Below are 19501 nucleotides of genomic sequence, written 5' to 3' on the forward strand. Positions count from 1 at the left end.
TAACCTATAATTGAATCTGGGTTGTGCTTGAAATTACGAAATATTTCATCTTTCACTTTACTATAGTCTTCAAGACCCATATCTGAATCTTCAATGACCTCAGAACCTTTCAATACCAGTTTATGTGGCAAATCTGCTTTGGCTTCTTCACGGTATGCAGGTGGTGCCAGCCCAAACTATGCTCGAGAATGCTGACAAAGACATTGATGTTGTACTCTCTCCATATTCTTTAACTTCATTTGATTTGCTAACAGAATCGAACAAAATCAGCATGCCACAGATTGATTCTTTCTCTAGATCATCAAATTAGAAAAATAAATTAATACATGAGTTGTAAATATACGAAACAATCAAAATAATATTACTTGTGGCCATAGTTTTTAAACCCGGCCCGGTGGCTGACCCGGTCCAAGGCCCGGGTTCCGGGTTTTGACCGGGTCGAACGGGTCGGCCGAGTCAATTTCTATTTAAAAAAAAATTCAAAACGACGTCGTTTTAATAAAAAAATAAATAAAAGTCAACGGGTTACCACCTGGTTTTGACCGGGCTTTGCCGGGTTGGCCGGGTCACATCGGGTCATGACTTACCTTATTTTTTCATCAACCCGGCCCGGTTTCAGCCCCGGGTCGGCCGGGTCCCGGGGCAACCCGCCGGGCCGGGCCGGGTTTTCAAACTATGCTTGTGGCTGGTGTTGTTGCTTGCTATGTATGTTAATTTAAGAGGCAAATTTCCCCTTGTAATATAATATTACCCGAGAATATAAAACATGTTGCTCTTTTACTGTGGATGCTGAGACATTTTGACTGCGGATTGTGGCAGTGTGATACCGGTTTTGCCCTTGGTGAATTCATTGCTGGGTGTTGTTGGGCAGCTGCTGTCTTGGTTTTTGGTTGCTTTCTTTGTTAGATTGCCCGTACTACATTGCGGACATTTATAAAAAATATCAATGTATAGTAGTGAAAAAACAATATTTTCTAAAATTAAACAAGTAATAGGTCTTGTTAATTTTAAAATAAGGTTTATTATTTTTGCTCATGATACAAAGTTTGACTTAATTAAAAAACAAAATACATAGAATAATAATGCATGCTATTTAAGCACACCAACAAGCTTAACAATAGAAATACTAACATGAAAGTCTAACTAATAAACTTTATTTTAAAATTTATAAGCGCTTCCAAAATATTTTTTTTATAAAAAAGTAGAAAAAGGTAGAAAAGAAAGCTGGATTTTTAGTTTCTCTGCCTCTGCTTTCTCTGCGCTTGGTTTCTTTTTTTGTTTGTCAGCATCTTCTATTTTGTTGTCATTTGTTACCATCTACTGTTTTGGCTGTGCTTTGTCCAATAAAAAACTTCAGTGTGGTCGTGTTGTCATGTTCCTAGCATTTTAGGGCCAAGGTGAGATTTAACCAGCAACAATCATACAACAACGTTTGAGGCAGGGGATCATGTGTGATCTTATGCATAAATTTCTTCCCTTTTTTACACGAATTTTCGTATCTATCAGCCACACCACCTGCATTTCTACACTTGTGCATGCATGCCGATGGGGTTAATACTTTGCTAGCCTTTTTTCGGGTTTCCCTTCAATTGAATTATAGAGTACAATGCATATTTATGGATGTGGAGCTTGAGGAAACTTCTCTGATCAACAAAAGGCCAAACATTGACTTAAGAATTTAGCATTTTGATTTAGAAAAAACATGCCGTACATCACAGAATTTGACATTTTGCTTTAAAGCATGGAGTTTACATTTACTTAGATTTACTTTGGGATAGAACCTCAGTTGAAGGAGATGTTAGGTCTTTGAGTGGTTCCATTCTCTGTTTTTTTTTTTTTTTTTCAATTGATAATTCAGCTCATTTAGTCATTGAAGATGGTTCTGTCGGTTTGAGAGAGCCACGGTCAATGACTTGTAGAATTTGTCAGAATGAGAAGACTGAGTTTCTTTTTTTGCTATACTGTGATGTGTAAAGGTCAGCAAGCATGTGGAAATGAAAAACAGATGATATTGGGATTCATTTGTGCTGCTGTTGGATATTAATTTGTTTAGTTTTTGATGTCGTCTGTTTGCTTCTTTTGTTGGATCCTATTCATCTATACTTCATGTTACTTTTTTCTCTTTTGTTGGTTGGAGGATATCATCGTCTGTTTTTTTATATCTGTCGTGCCTGTATCTAGCATGTGCATGCAGACTTCAAACTTTATGGGTTCAGCATTTTCAATTCTTCTTCAAGCTAAGGCTTTTTTTAGTCAGTTCTCTGATTTTCTTATTTGCGTTGTCTGGTTTGGTTGTCCTCCTGCTTTTGTGCCCAGTCTTTGTTCTTTATTATTTTTCAATTCTGCCTGGCAGACGATGAAGGGCTTCTGGTGTTTTTCCTACTGATTTGGTGTCTTGCTTCTGCTCCTCCTCACTTAAAAGCCTGCTGCTGCAGCTAGATATGCTTGCGTTTCGGTTTGGTTAAGAGCAAGCATCACGTTTGCACACGACAGGTAAGCCTTTTATTCTCAAGTTATTTGTTACTTCTCCCCATTTCCAAGCGTATATGCCCATGCTTTTTTGCAATGGTTTGCTGTCTGGAAATAAACCACAGCTGCTGGTTGTTCTAGGCTAATGCTTTGATAGAATTGTTGCAGTCCCTTTTTTTAATATATCGACCAAGTTTTCCTGACTTTTTCCTTGGAGAAAGGGCTTGAAAGCATCTGGAGTTCGCGACATGTTTACTGTTTTATATTTCTATACGAGTGTTTCTATTTGCGTGCTTGCTCAATTGCTTTGCAGGAGGAGGCAGACCATGTTGGCCTTTTGGTGTTTTTCCTAGTGGTTTGGTGTCTTGCTTTTGCTCCTTCTCTCTTAAAAATCTGCTGCTTCAGCTATATATGCTTGCGTTTCTGTTTGGTTAAGAACAGCCATCATACTTGCACCGGACAGGGAAGCCTTTATAAAGTCAAGTTCTAAGAACAGCCATCATTTAACTGTTGATCCTTTACATCTTCTTTGGTTCTTTACGATTCAAGTCTCCCATGCTTCTTGCAATCAAGAGCATACAACCATGGGAAAAAAACGTATAATTCTGTTATTCGCGCTGCAAATAAAAATTGCCATGTCCAAGCTTTGATTTTTATTTGGATTTCATTTTTGTTGTTTTGGTTACATAAAAACAACATAAATTAAAAGTTTAAAAACTAATAAGGATGAATTATAAATTTGAAAGGCAGTTAATTACTAATTTGATGTTATGCTACCAATGGTGAAAGTAGGGCCTGGCTCTAAGATTTACAGTTAATGGAAGAGGCTGTATAAAAATCAATTAATATTTTAATTTTCAAGAAAATTGAAGTACAAAAAAGAAAACTTGAATTTTCTGTTCGAACGTAATATTTCTCTATCTAGAAATTTTTAAGAATAGCTTTTTAATTTTTGTAATTTGTGTTGAATTTGAAAAATACTTCTAAGAGGTACTCCACAGTTTTTAAATACTAGTTTTTTTCCTTCTTTTTTTCTATTTTTTACTTTAAGAAAAAAAACATGAACCATATAATTTTCTCCTTTATATTCAAGCATTTGTTAACAGTGTAAAAGGTTAATTTATTATATATATATATATATATTGTTTACTATAGATTTAGTTTTTATTATAAATCTAAATAATTATTTTTTTAAGTTAATAACATAAATGTTTAATGGTAATTTTTAATTTGAATAAAATAAAGTTAATATTCTTTAATTAGATTATCACAAATACAGAAATATTAAAATAATAATTATAAATTATGATTTTGCTCTTGCTTAAAAAATACATTTTTTTTTAACAAAAAGGAGCATGTATTTTTAAAAAAATATTAAGTGTTTTATAAAATTAAAAAAAAATTGATACTCAGGTTATTTACTCAATTTGAGTTTAATAAGCACACTTAATTCAAAAACACAAATAAAAAAAATGCAGTAGTTGTAAATAAAGTGGAAAAAAAACAAAAAAAAAAACTCAAATTAATCACCCATCATGGCCCAAGTCAATCAACGGGTCCATTGCTTAGGAGTTAGGTCCCACCGTCGTGATCCTGTGAGATTTGTCCTTTGATTTCTAAGAACCAGACAAGCCATCTCAACACACGTCGTCCACATCTTCACTCATGCCCTTCCAAGATTGCAAAAGATCTGAATGGAATGGAGGTCCAATTGAATGACACTATCTTTAAAGTGAACTGCAGGTAATTCCACGAAGGAACGTATGCTGGAAGCAAACGGCGTTTGACTGTAAGAAACGAAGAGTGAAAGAGTCCTTTGCGCTTCGATATATTAATGGCATGTTACCTGGAAAAGAACTTTAGATCTTAGTGTCCAGTATTCTAGAATTCGCATCAGATGTTTGAGATCAATTAGGTACAAGTGTTTATATAAATTTGTGGTTGATCGGAGTCAAGCAATGCAAGCAATTTAATTTTTCTCCAAGTGATTAAACGTATTTGAATTTTCATATTAAATAACTTTCAATACATGCATATGTATGCTATCATCATTCATGGTATTCTGGTTCAAGTTTGATGCCATGGCCAAAGTATTCTTTTTGTGTTTTCACACTCATGAAAATTCCAATTCTTGAGGCGTTTATCTCCCCATTTCTGTGGTATTGTATAGATGGCAAGCTATGCACCACTTTTCTGTGAATTGCAATAATTGGAGTTCCAATCTCATTCTATTCCTCAATAATTAATTCAAATTCAGGCATGCATGGAAAGGGATATCATTTTCTTTTCAGGGTACTGACACTGAAAGGAACTTTTCTATGAAAGTAGAATCCAGATGCAATTGTCTTCAAGTCATCAAAGCACTATGGAACTCCGAGCTACTGGGTGCAAAAATTCTTCAGAGAGTCAAGTGGAGCAACTCTTCTTGACGCTAAGCTACAGACAAATTCCTCTACACCTTTTGCATCTGCAATTACTTGGCAAAATTCAAACTTACATGGAAATAAAGGTATGCTAATACCAGCATGGTTTGTAGGGATCATGGCCTAAACACCAATTTTAAGTTTTTATCCTTTTTTTTTTTTGGTCAATGCTGTTTTTGCAATTTAACAAATATGGCATAATCCATCGAGTCAACTTTTGTGGTCTTCCCAACATGACATGCTGCCGCTTGCTGACGACAAAACACAAACACTCGTAAAATCGGGTTGTAAGAGTTTCTAATTGATTTTTTTCAGCCAAGTTCTTACTTTCCGGAAAATGAATTTTTCAGATTGTGAATTTTGGGAACAGCAAAGTGAATCTCAAAGTTTCCATTGATGGATTGGGGCTCAGCTCACGATTGTCTGGATCAACAAAAACTGTGTTCACTTCTTCTAATGTGATGGACGAGAATTTCTTCGTGGATCCAAAAAAGGTTTCTGACATCGTTGTCATGACTCATGACCCTCATGAATTTTCAATGACCTCAGAACCTTTCAATTCCAGTTTATGTAGCAAATCTGCTAACTGTCTTGGCTTCTTCACGTAATGCAGGTGGTGCCAGCACAAACTCTGATCGGGAATGCTGACAAAGACATGGATGTTGTACTCTCTCCATATTCTTGAACTTCATGTGATTTGTTAACCGAATCACACAATATCAGGACGCCACAGAGTTATTCTTTCTCGTGATCATCAAATTAGAAAAATATATAGTGTTCAATGTCAAACATGTGTGACTGTCAAGTCATGGCTAAAGAATTTTTCATCCATGAGAAACCATATTTGATGTTATCTAACCACTGGTGAAAAGGAGGGCCTGCAGCCTCTAAGGTTGACAGTGGATGGAAGAGGCTGTTTAAAAATTAATTAATGTTTTAATTTTCAAGAAAATTGGAGTGCAAAAAAGAAAACTTGAACTTTCTGTTCGAATGTAATATTTCTCTGTCAAGAAATTTTTAAAAGTAGTTTTTTAAATTTGTGTTGAAATCGTTGTTATTATTCAAATAATAATTTGAGAAAAACTGTGAGGAGTGGAGTTTAATTTGTGAGATTTTAATTTTATTTTTTACATATCATTAATTCAATGTCAATGGTTTTTTCTAATGTAAACAATATGTTATCGCGAAGTTAAGTGTGTTTAAAAATTAAAAAGAAATTGATTCTCAAGTTATCTACTTAACAATGATGGGCATATACCAATTCAATCAATGGGTCCCTCCAACACCATGATTCTGTAAGATTTTTCCTCACATGTCCTTCCAAGATTGCAACGCATGTCCACTAAGAGCTACTTTAATTCAGACCTTTTTAAAAAAGTGAACAGATCTGATGGAATGGAGGTCCAATGGAATGACGCTATCTTCAAAGTGAACTGCAGGTTCCACGAAGGAACGCATGCCGGAAGCAAACGGGGTTGACTATAAGAAACGAAGAGTGAAAGAGTCATTTGCTTCGATTCCCTTCATCAAATCTTGTTTCCTTCGATGGCCTCTCCCCTGTCGTGCATGTTGATGGTGTGTGCTAAGGCGATTGAAGGTGATCGCTTGGATGTTGCAGATTCACTTTTGGCAGAAATTCAATCTCTAGCTTCCAAAGAAGAGAGCATATGGACGAGGAAATTTGCCGAATATTTTGCTGAGGCTCTTGTCCGGCGAGCCTATAGAATTCGTCCTCCTTGTGCTTTTCCCTTGCTACCAGCCGCAAGCATTTATGAACCTTTCTGCAAGTTTGCTGGAATCACCAGTAAATATGCCATTGCTGATCATGCCTTGAATTCGGGAAATAAACGACTCCACATTATTGACTTCTCCATCATCTTCTATTTTTGGTTGTGGAATTCTTTAATTAAAGAGCTCAAAGAGCAGTATGGTGGCCTACAATCAGTCCTAATAACCAGTATCGCACCGAAACTGTCAAAACACGCTTACCATCTCCGTCGCAACGGGGTATGGCCTACGGCCGGAAATGTGGAATTGAGGCAATTGACATGCAATAGTCCGGATGATATTGTCAATTGTCTTTCCAAACTCAGAAGGAAAAGTAAGGATGAGATCGTGGTTGTGAGTTGGAATTTTACACTCCACAAACTGCTTGCACAAGATGGGGCAATGGAGCAAGTGCTTTCAAAAGTGAAGGATTTGGGAGCGGACATCATGGTAATTGTTGAGCAAGAAGCCAATCTTAACAGCCCTGATCTTTCGGAGCGGCTCGAACAATCATTCCAATGCTACCCTGTTTTTGAGTCACTGGAGAAAATGTGTAAATTCCCTGTGTTATGGGAGATGTATTTCAGGCGACAGATTGGGAATGTGGTGGCATGTGAGGGCGTTGACCGGGTCGAGCGGATTGAGTCATTTGCTCAATGGCAAAATCGCCTATCTCGGGCTGGGTTTTATCCAGTTCCCCAAAAGGCAGACGAGTTTAAGGAAGATCTTCAAAAATGTTTAAAAGAGGATTATCCTCCATACTATGTAGAAGAATTTGGAATCGAAGAGAAGGAAGGGCATTTCGTGCTACTCAGGCACGGTTTTCCGGTAGCTGCAGCCTCAGTTTGGAAGGTCACTGATCCTCCTCAATTCAGTGGCGGTGAATAATCCAATTCCATCCTTTCCTTTCTCTTCTCTTGTTATACTAATTTATCCATCAATAAATTCATTGTGTGCATTTTCACTTTAGGCCACTGGAAAAACATGTTGACAGGTCTTTGCACGATGCAAGATACAGTTGATGACTCAGAAGGGATGGCGAGCTCCTCTGAGTCTGAGGATGATGAAGAAAATAATTCTCTAGTTTCCATAATGGCACATAGAAAGTCCACACAGGTATCGTTCTTTCTTTTCTTAGATTTAACAAATTCCCCAGTTTTATCTTTACGGCATGGGGAGATTGCAACAACTTCAAATTCCTTAGACATGAATTAGAAACTTACAATATAATTCTTGCTTTGATAAATGGCAAAAAAATCAATCTAACAGAGTTTGATCCACTGCTTGTGATATATATTTTTTTATCTTGATGCCATTACTGGTGTCGTTGATCTCACAGGGCTCTTCAATGAATCGAATAGCTGCTTCAGCTAAGTTATATGACATATTGGAATATATATGTGATCTACACGAGTTACCACTGGCAGTGACACGGATTTCCTATTACCAAGATGGTAATACAAATTCAAAGGGAAAGCGTATTCTATGTATTGATGATAGCGCTTGCTATGTAAATGATTGTAATATGGATGGATTTGTGGATGAATATGCACGCCTTCGTCTGGAGGAAGGACAAGGTATCGCCGGAAAAGCACTTCAATCTAATATTCATATCCAGCATGACATTTCCGTGCTTGATCCAGCTGAATTCCCTTGGGATGATTACGGAATTATCTGGGATATCAGAATCTGTCATGCTGCTTTTGCTATAAGGCTAACTAGTAACCACCCTTGCAAGGATGATTACGTACTGGAATTTGTTCTCCCTAGATTCATGAAAGAGACTTCAGAAGTAGAACTTTTGATAAATAAGGTGTTGCTTACATTGCAGAGGAAATGTTTAAAGTTGTGGAAACTTGGGGTTAGAGACATCAATGAGGCTAGATTGAACGCAACCAGCATTGAAGCAGAAGAAACACGCGAGCTTCTTGAACAGGTGCTCTTCTATACTCTCTCGTTTTACAAGATTATTATTTGTTTTTTTTAATTAAAATTTTTTATTTATCATATTTCATCATCTTAAAAAGTATTTTCATTTAATTTTTTGATTTTTAAGATTTATTTTTTATTATTTTAATAAACTTTTAAAAAATAAAATATTATTAAATTATTTTCCAATCTTTTTTCATAATATTAAAATTATTTTTTATAATATTATTAAATATTAAAAAATAATTTATTTTTCAAGAATTTATTTTAAAAATTTACTTTTCAACAAACAAACAAGCATATATGTCCTTAAAAAAATATTTTTGATGAACAACATCATTTAAAAATTATAAAAAAAATTAAAATACCATATTATTTATTTATTATATCAAATTTGATCTTTTAATTTTTAATTTTTATATATTTTATATTGAATCTTTTATTTTCAATTTTATTTTTTATATTTTGATATAATTTTATTTTTATATCAACTTTGATTTTTTATATTATTGTTATTTATTTTTTTATCATTTTTTTAATTAAAGTTTTTATCTATCAAATTTAATTTTTATTTTATTTAATTTTTATATATATAAGATTTATTTCTTATTATTTTAATAAATTTAAAAAAAATAAAATATTAACAAATTATTTTTTAATTTTTTTTAAATATAGCTAAATATCAAAAAATATTTTTAACTTATTTTTTTATAACATGATAACATGATGAAACACCAAAAACTTATTTATATTTAAAAAATTATTTTTAACAAATAAATATATCCTACATATCATTTGCTATAAAAATATTCTAGGTGGCTGAGGTATCTAAGAAAATTAAGATTCAAAAACTTCAAATTAACTTTTTTACATTTAAAAAATAAATTTTAAAATAATTTTAAAATTAAAAATTAAACCACATAAAAACATAAAAATAACTTGTGATTCGTTGTGATTAGGTTATTTAAACCCAAAAACTATTATATGGTAGCGGTTATTTTTTAAATAATTTTTTATAATGAAATAAATATTAATAATTTTTTAATGTTATAAAAATTATTTTTACTATAATATATTAAAATGATTTAAAATATATAAAATATATTAAATTTTAATAAAAAATAATTTTTAAATTTTTAAAAAAAATACAGATTAAACCATTTTTCCAAACTCTGGCAGACGGGATAAAAAAGAACCACTGTTTTGAATGGACATCGATAATATGTCCAATCACAGCCTTCTATGTGGCAGATTTCCTTCCGCAGCTTGCGCAAGGGGTGGAATAGTTATTGTTCAGTAGATAAATTACATTTGATAATTCGCATATAATAAAATCCATTTCGCCTCCGTTTTGCTTGTATGTTCAACTATTCAAGAAGACACAATCTGCCAATTTTATTAACTGGAATTGGCCTTCATGTTGCCAACATCCTACTTCCCTATCTCTTGACAGGACGTCCAAGAACAATCTGCTATACCTGCACCTGTGTGGGACAACTTCGTTAAGCATACGGATCAAGAAAGAAGTCGTCTAAACATTGCGACAATGATGATTAAGCATGGATACCCCTTGACTATGGTTCAATATGAGTTTTTTGTGAATAATTTTCAGCCAGTGTCTAAACTTTATTCAAAAGACGTAGTTGAAGCTGATGTCCTTGCTATTTGCAGGCAAGAGAAGGAGAAACTCATCAATTTTTTTGATAAGCTCTCTTGTCTCTTGAGTTTAACACTTGAATTGTGGTCATCTAATGACAAAATGATGACCTACTGTTGCTTCACCGTGCACTTCATTGACGATGGATGGCAGCTGAAGAAGAAGATTCTTGCTTTCAGGAACTTACGGTACAACTATGACATGGGGACTGTACATGAAGTCTTTAAAAGTGTGCTTGCAGAGTGGAGCATCAACAAGAACGTTCGCTTCATCTTCCTGGATATAACACCTCCAAATGATCACATGATTGGAGAATTAAGAAGTAAGGTTTCTGATCAAGCCCCACGTCTCCATGAACATCTTTTCTGTGTTCCTAGTTATGCCCACATTCTCAGTCTCCTTGTTCAAGATGGATTTTCTGAGATAAGGAGTGTGCTTTATAAGATAAGAGAATGTATAGAGTACGTCAAAGGAAGCTCACTTAGCAGACAGAGGTTCCAGGAGGCAATTAATAATGGGAGTTTGCAGGACAGGGAAATGCCTCCTCTAGATGTTCCCGCGAGATGGGACACTACCTTTCTTATGCTGGAGAGTTCATTGGAATTTATAACAGCTTTTAATCACCTAGAGCAATTGGATGATGATTTCAAAGTGAATCCATCTGCGGGAGAATGGAACAAAGCAACAGCCGTATTTGAGTGCTTGAAAGAGTTCTGCAAGTCAACATGCAATTTTCCGACAAGCAGAGATGATTATTTTCTCAGTGTTCGTGATGTTTATAAGAATTTGCATGGCTGGAAAGAGAGCGATTATGTATATGTTCGCGCTATGGCAAATAGAATGAAGGGAAAATTTGACGAGTATTGGAGAGAAGCTAGCTTGGCTTTGGGAATCTCAGCAGTTCTTGACCCAAGCTATAAATTGGGCATTATGGAGTATGGCTACCGGCAGATATACGGCAGTGATGCTTACTTGCGCTACTACCAGAAATTCCTTGACAATCTTATAGGTGAATACAATAAATATGCAAAGGACTTCCGCAGTCGGGGACCATCTTCTTCTGCCATGGCGGACGTGAGTCGTTGTACATCATCTTATATTAGATTCAAAGAGTGGCGCAAGGGTAAGTATGAACGCAATACGGTGCACTCACAATGGAATGAACTTGTTCAGTATCTAGAACAGCCTCCGGAGAACTTGGATAAGCATGGTAACGTATTAGCTTGGTGGCAAGACAATGCCCAAAATTTTCCAATACTGGGGAAAATGGCTCGTGATTTCTTATCAATTCCAGTATCAACTGTCATTTCCAAGTCATCAGAGGTTATGAAGATGGCATCAGTCCATGACGGTGTTCGTCCTGAGATGGCTGAGGCTTTGATACGTGGAAGGGATTGGTTGGACAGCCCTAACTGCAAGTGAGTTTTCCTTTTTCTTTTTTCTCGATTTAAGTGTGATGCTTTTATATCTCTGCTATTATTTCATCTTCTTTTTTTTTCTTCAGCAATTGATCCATGTTTGGATCCTCACTGGTAGTTGCTAGTGCTGTGAAATAAGTTTTTCCTGAAGTAAACACTGGCCTTCTCTTTTATTTCCAAGAACAAGATTTTGTCTGCAGAGTGAATAATCTGCAGTGTGCATGAATATTAAAACTAGGCTGGAAAGTAATTATCAAATGAAAACAAATAGCAAGTAACAAGTTACATTATTTTTCTATGCTGCAGGGTCAACCAGGCACAGCACATCTGAATTGGACGCTGTACAAGAATACTGGACATAAGAACCAGAAGTGACGAAGACTTGTTATTTGCTTAATTTTGTCATGGATTTGGAAAAAAAAAAAAAACTCTTGATGTAAAAAATGATATGGAACAATGTTTGAGTGTGTTTTAAAAGTGTTTTGTTTGAAAAAACATGAAATTAATGTTTTTTTTAGTATTATTTGATGGTTTTAATATTTTATATTAAAAATAGAAAAAATCTTTAAAAAATATTTTTATATATTTTTAAATAAAAATATTATTAAAAAACTATATATAATCCTAAAAGTATTTTGAACATAGGCTGCACTATAATCTCCAGTAGTCGGATTTTATAACTGTAACCTGTACAGTGACCTGAATGTTATGGAAGATAATTGAGGTCATTTCGGTCTATAAAAAAACTCAGCTTAAAGATAGCATTATACATCAATTCCCTTCAAATTACGTATTTTTCCGGATACCTATTATGTTTCTAAATTATTACCTGTGATTAAAATTAATAAAAAATTCTTCAAAAACAGTTTAGGTAATGAAATTAAAATAATAATAATTAAAGTACAATTTGATCTAAAATCCCGGATAATTTTAACAATTAAGCCAAATTGAAAAGAGAAAAACAAAGAACAGTTTGAAAACGTTTCGAAACTTGCTTGAAGGTTTTCCTTCCAGTCTTTTTCTCTGGGTGAGAGCAAGCCAAGGCAGAGCTCACTTTCCTTGTCCAAAAGAACCACACAGAAATGCCACAGGCAACGTAAACTAGGAAACCCCCAAGGCCAAAAAGATTGCAGATTTCCTTTCAATCAAAACGAAAATGCCCCTCCTTCTCTCCAATCCTCTCACCTCGCTCTCTTCACTTCCCCCCTTTTCATCTCCAACTTTGGCCTTCATTGCAACACCAGGTACCCACTGCTTTAGATTTGTCTCATGTTTGCAGTTTTTGCTAATATGGGCTGTATCGACGGTGAATTTTATGATAGTATTTCTTAACATCTCCTCTCAAACATTTTCCAGTAGTAGAAGTGGGAGGCCAAAGCACCGAAAGGGATGTTCTTTTACGAACATTGAAGATGCCTTGTGTTGCTTTAATCACATGGTTCATATGCATCCCCTGCCTCGTATTATCGAATTTAATGATTTTTTATCAGCTCTTGTCCGAATCAAACATTATGGGACTGTGCTTTATTTGTCCAAACAAATTGAATTGCTGCAGATCGAACGTGATGCATATCATTTTAGCATTTTGATTAATTGCTTCTGTCGCTTGCAACGTGTGGATTTTGGGTTCTCTCTCTGTCTTTGGATTTAGTCTTAAAGGCTCGTATCTGAAACCTGTGCTCGTGCTTTCTATATTAATTAGCTTTTATTCTAAAATGCGAGGCCCGCATGTTTTGTTTTTTTATTGTTTTTTTGTTTTTCTTGTAATTTTTTTTTAATTTTTATGTTTTTTTAAAAAAAATTTATCAATTTTATTTTTGAATTTATTTTTATAATTATTTTTTGAAATATTATCAACTGCTACAATATTTTCTCATATGATTTTTATTTTACTATAATATTTCTCTACATATTTTTTTCTAAAATTATTTTTTTAAATTTTTTTTTTTAATATTGAAATGGTTAATAATTTAGTTTTGTAGTTTTTTTCTTTAAAACATTATGAATTATTAGAATATTTCTCTGCATGATTTTTCTGTTTTTTAATGATTTTTTTAAAATTATCTGAGTAGATTTTTTTTTAACATTAAGTTGTTTAAAAATTACAACTATAGTTTTCCTCATAAAATATTGTGAATTATTGTAGTGTTTCTCTACGTGAGTCTTTTTTTCTTTTATTTTTTATATTTTTTTTAATTATCTTTATTGCTTTTATTTTTTTTCATGTTAAACTGGTTGAGAATTTAACTTTGTATTTTTTTTCTTTAAAACACTATGAATTGCTATAGTCATTCCTCATATGGTTTTTTTGTTATGATTTTTTTAAATTATCTTTGTCAATTTTATTATTTTTATATTGAGCTGGTTGAGAATTATAATTGTATATTTTATCACAAAACACTATAAATTGCTACAATGTTTCTCTATATAATTTTTTTTCCTTTCATTTTTTTAATATTTTTTTAAAATTATTTTTATAGTTCTTTTTGAAAATATTATAGATTATAGTAATCTTTCTCTGTATAATTTTTTTATGGTTTTTTTTTTAATTTATAATAACATATTGATATGCCACAAGCCCACGAAAGCATGCCGACATGGCATCTAGTTAGTTACTATAAAGCTTGTTTATTTTGCTGCTGTAAATTACGAAATATTTCATCTTTCACTTTAATTTAGTCTTCAAGATCCATATCTGAATTTTCAATAACCTCAGAACCTTTCAATTCCAGTTTATGTAGCAAGTCTGCTAACTGTCTTGGCTTCTTCACGTAATGCAGGTGGTGCCAGCCCAAACTATGATCGAGAATGCTGACAAAGACATGGATGTTGTACTCTCTCCGTATTCTTGAACTTCATGTGATTTGTTAACAGAATCACACAATATCAGGACGCCACAGAGTGATTCTTTCTCGTGATCATCAAATTAGAAAAATAAATTAATACATGATGTGTAAACATACGAAACAATCGAAATAATGTTATTTGAGGGTGGTGTTTTTGCCTGCTATTTATGTTAATTTAACAGGCAAATTTCACCTAGTAATATATATATATATATATATATATATTAGTTTTTTTTATCTGTGCTCCGCAATGGTTTAATATTTTTTTAAAATATAAAAAATATTAAGAATATAAAAAATATTTTAATTACCTTGGGCTTAGGTTTGGTATTTGAGTATGGAGTGGTTCCCGAATCCAAGCGGTGTTTGAGTCTGGAGTGGTTTCAGATCCAAGATACTTAAACCTAATATTTTTTTGGGTTTTGGTATAGGTTAACCTAGAAAAATTAATATATATATATATATATATATATATATATTTGAGGTTTTAATATTTCATATGAAAAAAATTAAAAAATAATTTGTGGACATAAGCTAAAAGATTATTTCAAAAATTTTTTTTATCTTACATTGAAAATATATTATCTTATGTTATTAAGTTGAAATATTTAAATTAAATTTTTTTTTTATTCTGTATTGAAAAAACACATCCTTTTTCTTATAAACATAGAATTTATATATTAATAAGTTTCAAATCTCACAATTTTGATTTGGGTTAGTAACCACCTAAAAAAAAATATAAAAAAAGGGATCTCTAGCACTCTAGCAGGAGAAAAATACATTTGAAAAAATATATATCTCTACCGAGTTTTGATGGGTCACTCAAGTCTCGAGTTAACCCGTTGTGCCGGACCGAGTTCAATAACTATACTTAAACAACAAAAAATGAGCTTGAGAGCGTTAATAATAACTTATTCCCTTCTTCTCTAATTCAATAAAACAAATTAATTGATTTTTAAAATTTCAAAATATAAATTTAGGTTTGTTTTTGCATTGTTATTTTTAAATATTTTTTAATTTTATTTTTGACTCAAGTGCCTGAGCTTGGCAACCAAATCAAACCCATTCATTTTTTTTTAATGTCAGACCCAAAATACTTGGGTCTAGCAGCCGTGTGAAACCCAAGTAGCTTGGGCCTGATATGATTGCCGAACCCAAGATATTTTTGCTGGCATAATTGTCAGATTCAAGGCTCTTAAGCCTAGAATGATTGTCATCTTGAGTTTGACATGGTTGTTAGATCTAGGCACGGGTCTAACATTGTTACTGCATGCATCCCTAAAATTCACTCAATTTTTGTTTATAATAATATCTAATTTTAGTAAAGAAATTATCTATAAAATTGCACAAACTAAGATAGTTAAAAAAATAATAAGTTTTTTACATATACAATATATTTTTCCCACAATATAATAACATAATGTATTGATTCAAAAGTTCTACTTTATTAAAAGTTTTGTATATATTAATAGTTATAATATAGAATAGACTCTACTGTTGGATTACTCATGAAAGGGACAACTCAGGTTGCCAATCGAATGTTGTCACATACAGTACGCTTATTGATAGCCTTTGCAAGGATAGACTAGTCAAAGAGGCTTTAGATATCTTCTCTGGAATGAAAAGTAAAGGGATTCAACCGAATGTTGTCTTTTAATGTTGTCAGTATTGTCAGTTTTTGTCAAATAATTCTCCTTTAATCTTGTTGTAATTTGAGAATAAGTTGTTCTTGATAATATATATGTTGTATCCCTTAGTTGAATTTGAGGAAGAATGATTGTGAACTCATTATTTGTTGATAGTGAAAGTTTTTAGGTGGACTACGGTCTCATGGTTTTTCCCGCATTGGGTTTTTCACATTAAAATCTTGGTGTTGATTTTGTGATTATTTGCATTATATTTTATCATTGTTTGATTCTATTTTACTACACAAAGAGGGAAAGAATTGGGACTTGTGAATTATATTCTGCTGAATTGATCCGGGTAAATTGGTGTCTGGTTGTTCTTAGTTTTCCCAACAAAATGGTATCAAAACATTGGTTGTGTAGATTGAATTTCTTGTGCAGTTAAAATGGAAAAGGAAGATTCGGGTATGATAAAGCTTACTTCCTTACATTATTTTCTATAGAAAACAATGATGGAGGATCACTTATATTGCAATGATTTGGCTTTGCCGATTGAATGTAAAGGAATAAAGTCTGATGATATGGATGATGCAAAATGGAATGGGCTAAATAGAAAGGCTACTGCTAATGTTAGAAAATGGGTATCTTCTAAGTCCATTAATCATATTTCTTTAGAACATGACTGCTATACAGTTTGGAAGATATTGGAAGAAACATTTGCTAAGAAGAGTGCACAAAACAAGGGTTTTGTAATTAGAGACCTTGTGAATTTAAAGTATAGAGACGGTGAAGATGCTTCAGTGCATATAAATGTATTTCAAAGGTTCTTGAATAAGTTGTCATTAATGAATCTGGAGTTAGCCGATGAAATGCAAGCATTAATCCTACTAAGTTCATTGCCGAATAGTTAGGAGACTTTGATGGTGTCACTTAGCAATTCTACTCCGAATGGAAAGATCACTTTAAAAACAGTGAAAGATTGTATCCTCAATAAAGAGAAGGAAAAGCACAAACACTTTTGAGTCTCATGTACTTGTTACAGAAAGTCGAGGGAGAAGTCCAAGCAGGTTCTCTAACGACAAGTAAGATAAAGAATCCAACAATAGAAAAGGAAAATGGAAGTCAAGAGGAAGATCTCAGTCAAGGAAGGGTTTTAAGTGTTATTATTGTGACAAACCTGGGCATATGTAGAAAGATTGCAGAAAGTATAAAAAAGATAAAAGGTTAAAGAAGATAAGAATGAAAAGAATGGTACAGCTGCAATTGTATTTGATGGTGATGTTGTCATTGTTTGTGATGATGGTTGTGTTAATCTTGCATGTCAGGATACCACCTGGGTTGTAAATTCAACAGCTTCTTACCATGTTACACCCCATCATGATTTTTACACATCCTACACTACTGATGACTTTGGTCAAGTTAGGATGGGAAATCAAGGTGTCGCTGCACGACGTCGGGCGACGGCTCCACTTTCTTTGTTTGTTTGTTTTTTTAAACAAAAAAAGAATAATTTATTTTTTATTTGATTGGAGGAAATAAAGATTTTATTGGAGTCGCCATCTAGTAATTTGAGGGAACTAGAAATCCAAAATTAGACATTGGTCCAGAGATTCGGGTACTGGGTTAATTATGATTAAGGGAAGGTAGACACCACCCTTAAAACATCCTTTCAAAGAAAGGTTACCTTTACTTGTGTGTTTTTCTTATTTGATTCAAATGCTATTATATTTTGAGCTTATTTGTAAATTTTTTAACATGGTTAACGTTGATCCCTAAAAATAGAAGACGCGTTAAAAATGACATCAGTCCCTAAAATTAGGAGACTTTGTCTAAAATGTCCACGTTTATCCCTAAAAAGGAGAGTTACGTCTGATTTACCAAAATAAATAATAATGGACATCATTCATATTTGGTATTTAATTTTTTTGACATCGGTCCTTTTTCTGTAAATAAAAGAGACGTGTCGACAAATAATATTTATTTTATAAAATAAAAATTATTTTGATATCATTGACAAATAGATATATCAATTCTTGAAAATTAGGTTTTTGACCCATAAACATTGATATGATAAAATGGGTGTTAAACCCGCGTCGTTATTTATTTTGGTTTATTTTTGTTTTTTTCATGTGCAAAAATTTATAAGTATTTATATATAAAAATATCAAAAAATACCATAAAATATCATAAAAAATTACCTGAGTACCCCTGTATAGGCAAAAGACTAAAATACCCTCGGATTTACCGAAAATTTACGAAAATGCCACTGGCGGCACGTGTGGCTCACGCGCGGTTACTGTTCACGGCGGCAAGATGGTCGATTATGGTAGATCTGAGGACGAGGAATCTGGTGGTGTGGTCTCGCTGGTCGTTGATCTCTGAGGAGGGAGAATCGACGACTTGAAGGTCGATTGGCCGATGACGGTCGCGGCCTTTTTCCGGCCACAATCTCCGGTGAAAAAGTATAAAACGGCCGGGGTTTTGCTCAGGAAGAGGCGATGCACGTTTCTGTGGCGGGTTCACGGCTTGAGACGGCCGGAAATGGGAGATCGGCGGAGAGAGAGAGAATCGCCGGCGAGAGGAGAGAGAAGCTCTGGGTTGTGGTACGGTGTGGACACGTGTATGGTGCGCTCGTGCGTCTGAAGTCTGTGAACCGTTCAATCTCGGATGAACAGATCGTGCGGCTGTGATTCATTTGATCTTCAAGTTGATCGGGCGGTTAGGATGGAGTGGGCGACTATCGGGTGTGGTGCGGTATAGCGAGTGGTCGGTAGACCTGATGACGTGGCGTAACCGGATCGAAGGACAGATTGTTTGAAAGGCTGAGATTGATTTGAGTTTTAATCTGGTGTGATAAAGCCTATTGTATCCTATGAAATCAAAAGCTCAGATCTAAACACTATTAGATCTAACGGTTGAGATATTTTTGATATTGTTTTATTTATAAAAAAAAAATTTAATATCTTACCAGGACGAAGAAAAAGTATAAGAAAAATGAATAGTAACCAAATAGTAATACACATAATTTGATTCCGAATGAATTTTTAATTTTTTCTCCTCCTTCTGTGTTAAATTCATTGGCTATTTATAGCCAACGAATTCGGACAACAATTCACGGATGAATTGTTAACAATTCACGGATTGTTAAAATTTTCAAACTTCCACCGATTACTATTTGTTTTATTATATATAATAATACTGAATAATAATAATAATAATAATTATTTATTGAGATAAAAATTAAAAATTCAAATTAGTATTATAAAAAGTTTTTTCACCTGTTAAAAATTAATTTTAGATTAAAAAAACTTTTTTATACGAGTATCAATTCGGTGGACCGGGTTTTTTGACCAAAAATACCAGTTTT

At 33.4% G+C, this 19501-nt stretch overlaps 2 protein-coding genes across 3 annotated transcripts; both read left to right on the forward strand.

Annotated features, from left to right (window-relative positions):
* Positions 1-4519: 4519 nt before the first annotated feature.
* Positions 4520-14713, forward strand: LOC105118172 (alpha-L-arabinofuranosidase 1-like). Of its 2 annotated transcripts, none has more exons than XM_011016062.1 (4): positions 4520-4684; positions 4794-4978; positions 5243-5386; positions 14444-14713. In XM_011016062.1, the coding sequence occupies exons 2-4, from the start codon at positions 4805-4807 to the stop codon at positions 14513-14515; spliced, it is 390 nt and encodes a 129-aa protein (XP_011014364.1). In that variant the 5' UTR covers positions 4520-4684; positions 4794-4804; the 3' UTR covers positions 14516-14713. The 2 variants fall into 2 exon arrangements, with proteins under 2 accessions (XP_011014364.1, XP_011014365.1); XM_011016063.1 differs by lacking the exon at positions 14444-14713 and adding an exon at positions 5506-5615.
* On the forward strand, positions 6258-12077 carry LOC105118171 (uncharacterized). Its single transcript, XM_011016060.1, has 6 exons — positions 6258-7539; positions 7630-7775; positions 7999-8595; positions 10042-10172; positions 10212-11663; positions 11970-12077. Exons 1-6 carry the CDS (start codon positions 6438-6440, stop codon positions 11992-11994), a joined length of 3453 nt encoding a protein of 1150 aa, XP_011014362.1. The 5' UTR covers positions 6258-6437; the 3' UTR covers positions 11995-12077.
* Positions 14714-19501: the final 4788 nt, after the last annotated feature.

This window comes from Populus euphratica, unplaced genomic scaffold (genome assembly GCF_000495115.2).
Source record: "Populus euphratica unplaced genomic scaffold, PopEup_1.0 scaffold1780.1, whole genome shotgun sequence".
Lineage (NCBI taxonomy): Eukaryota > Viridiplantae > Streptophyta > Magnoliopsida > Malpighiales > Salicaceae > Populus > Populus euphratica.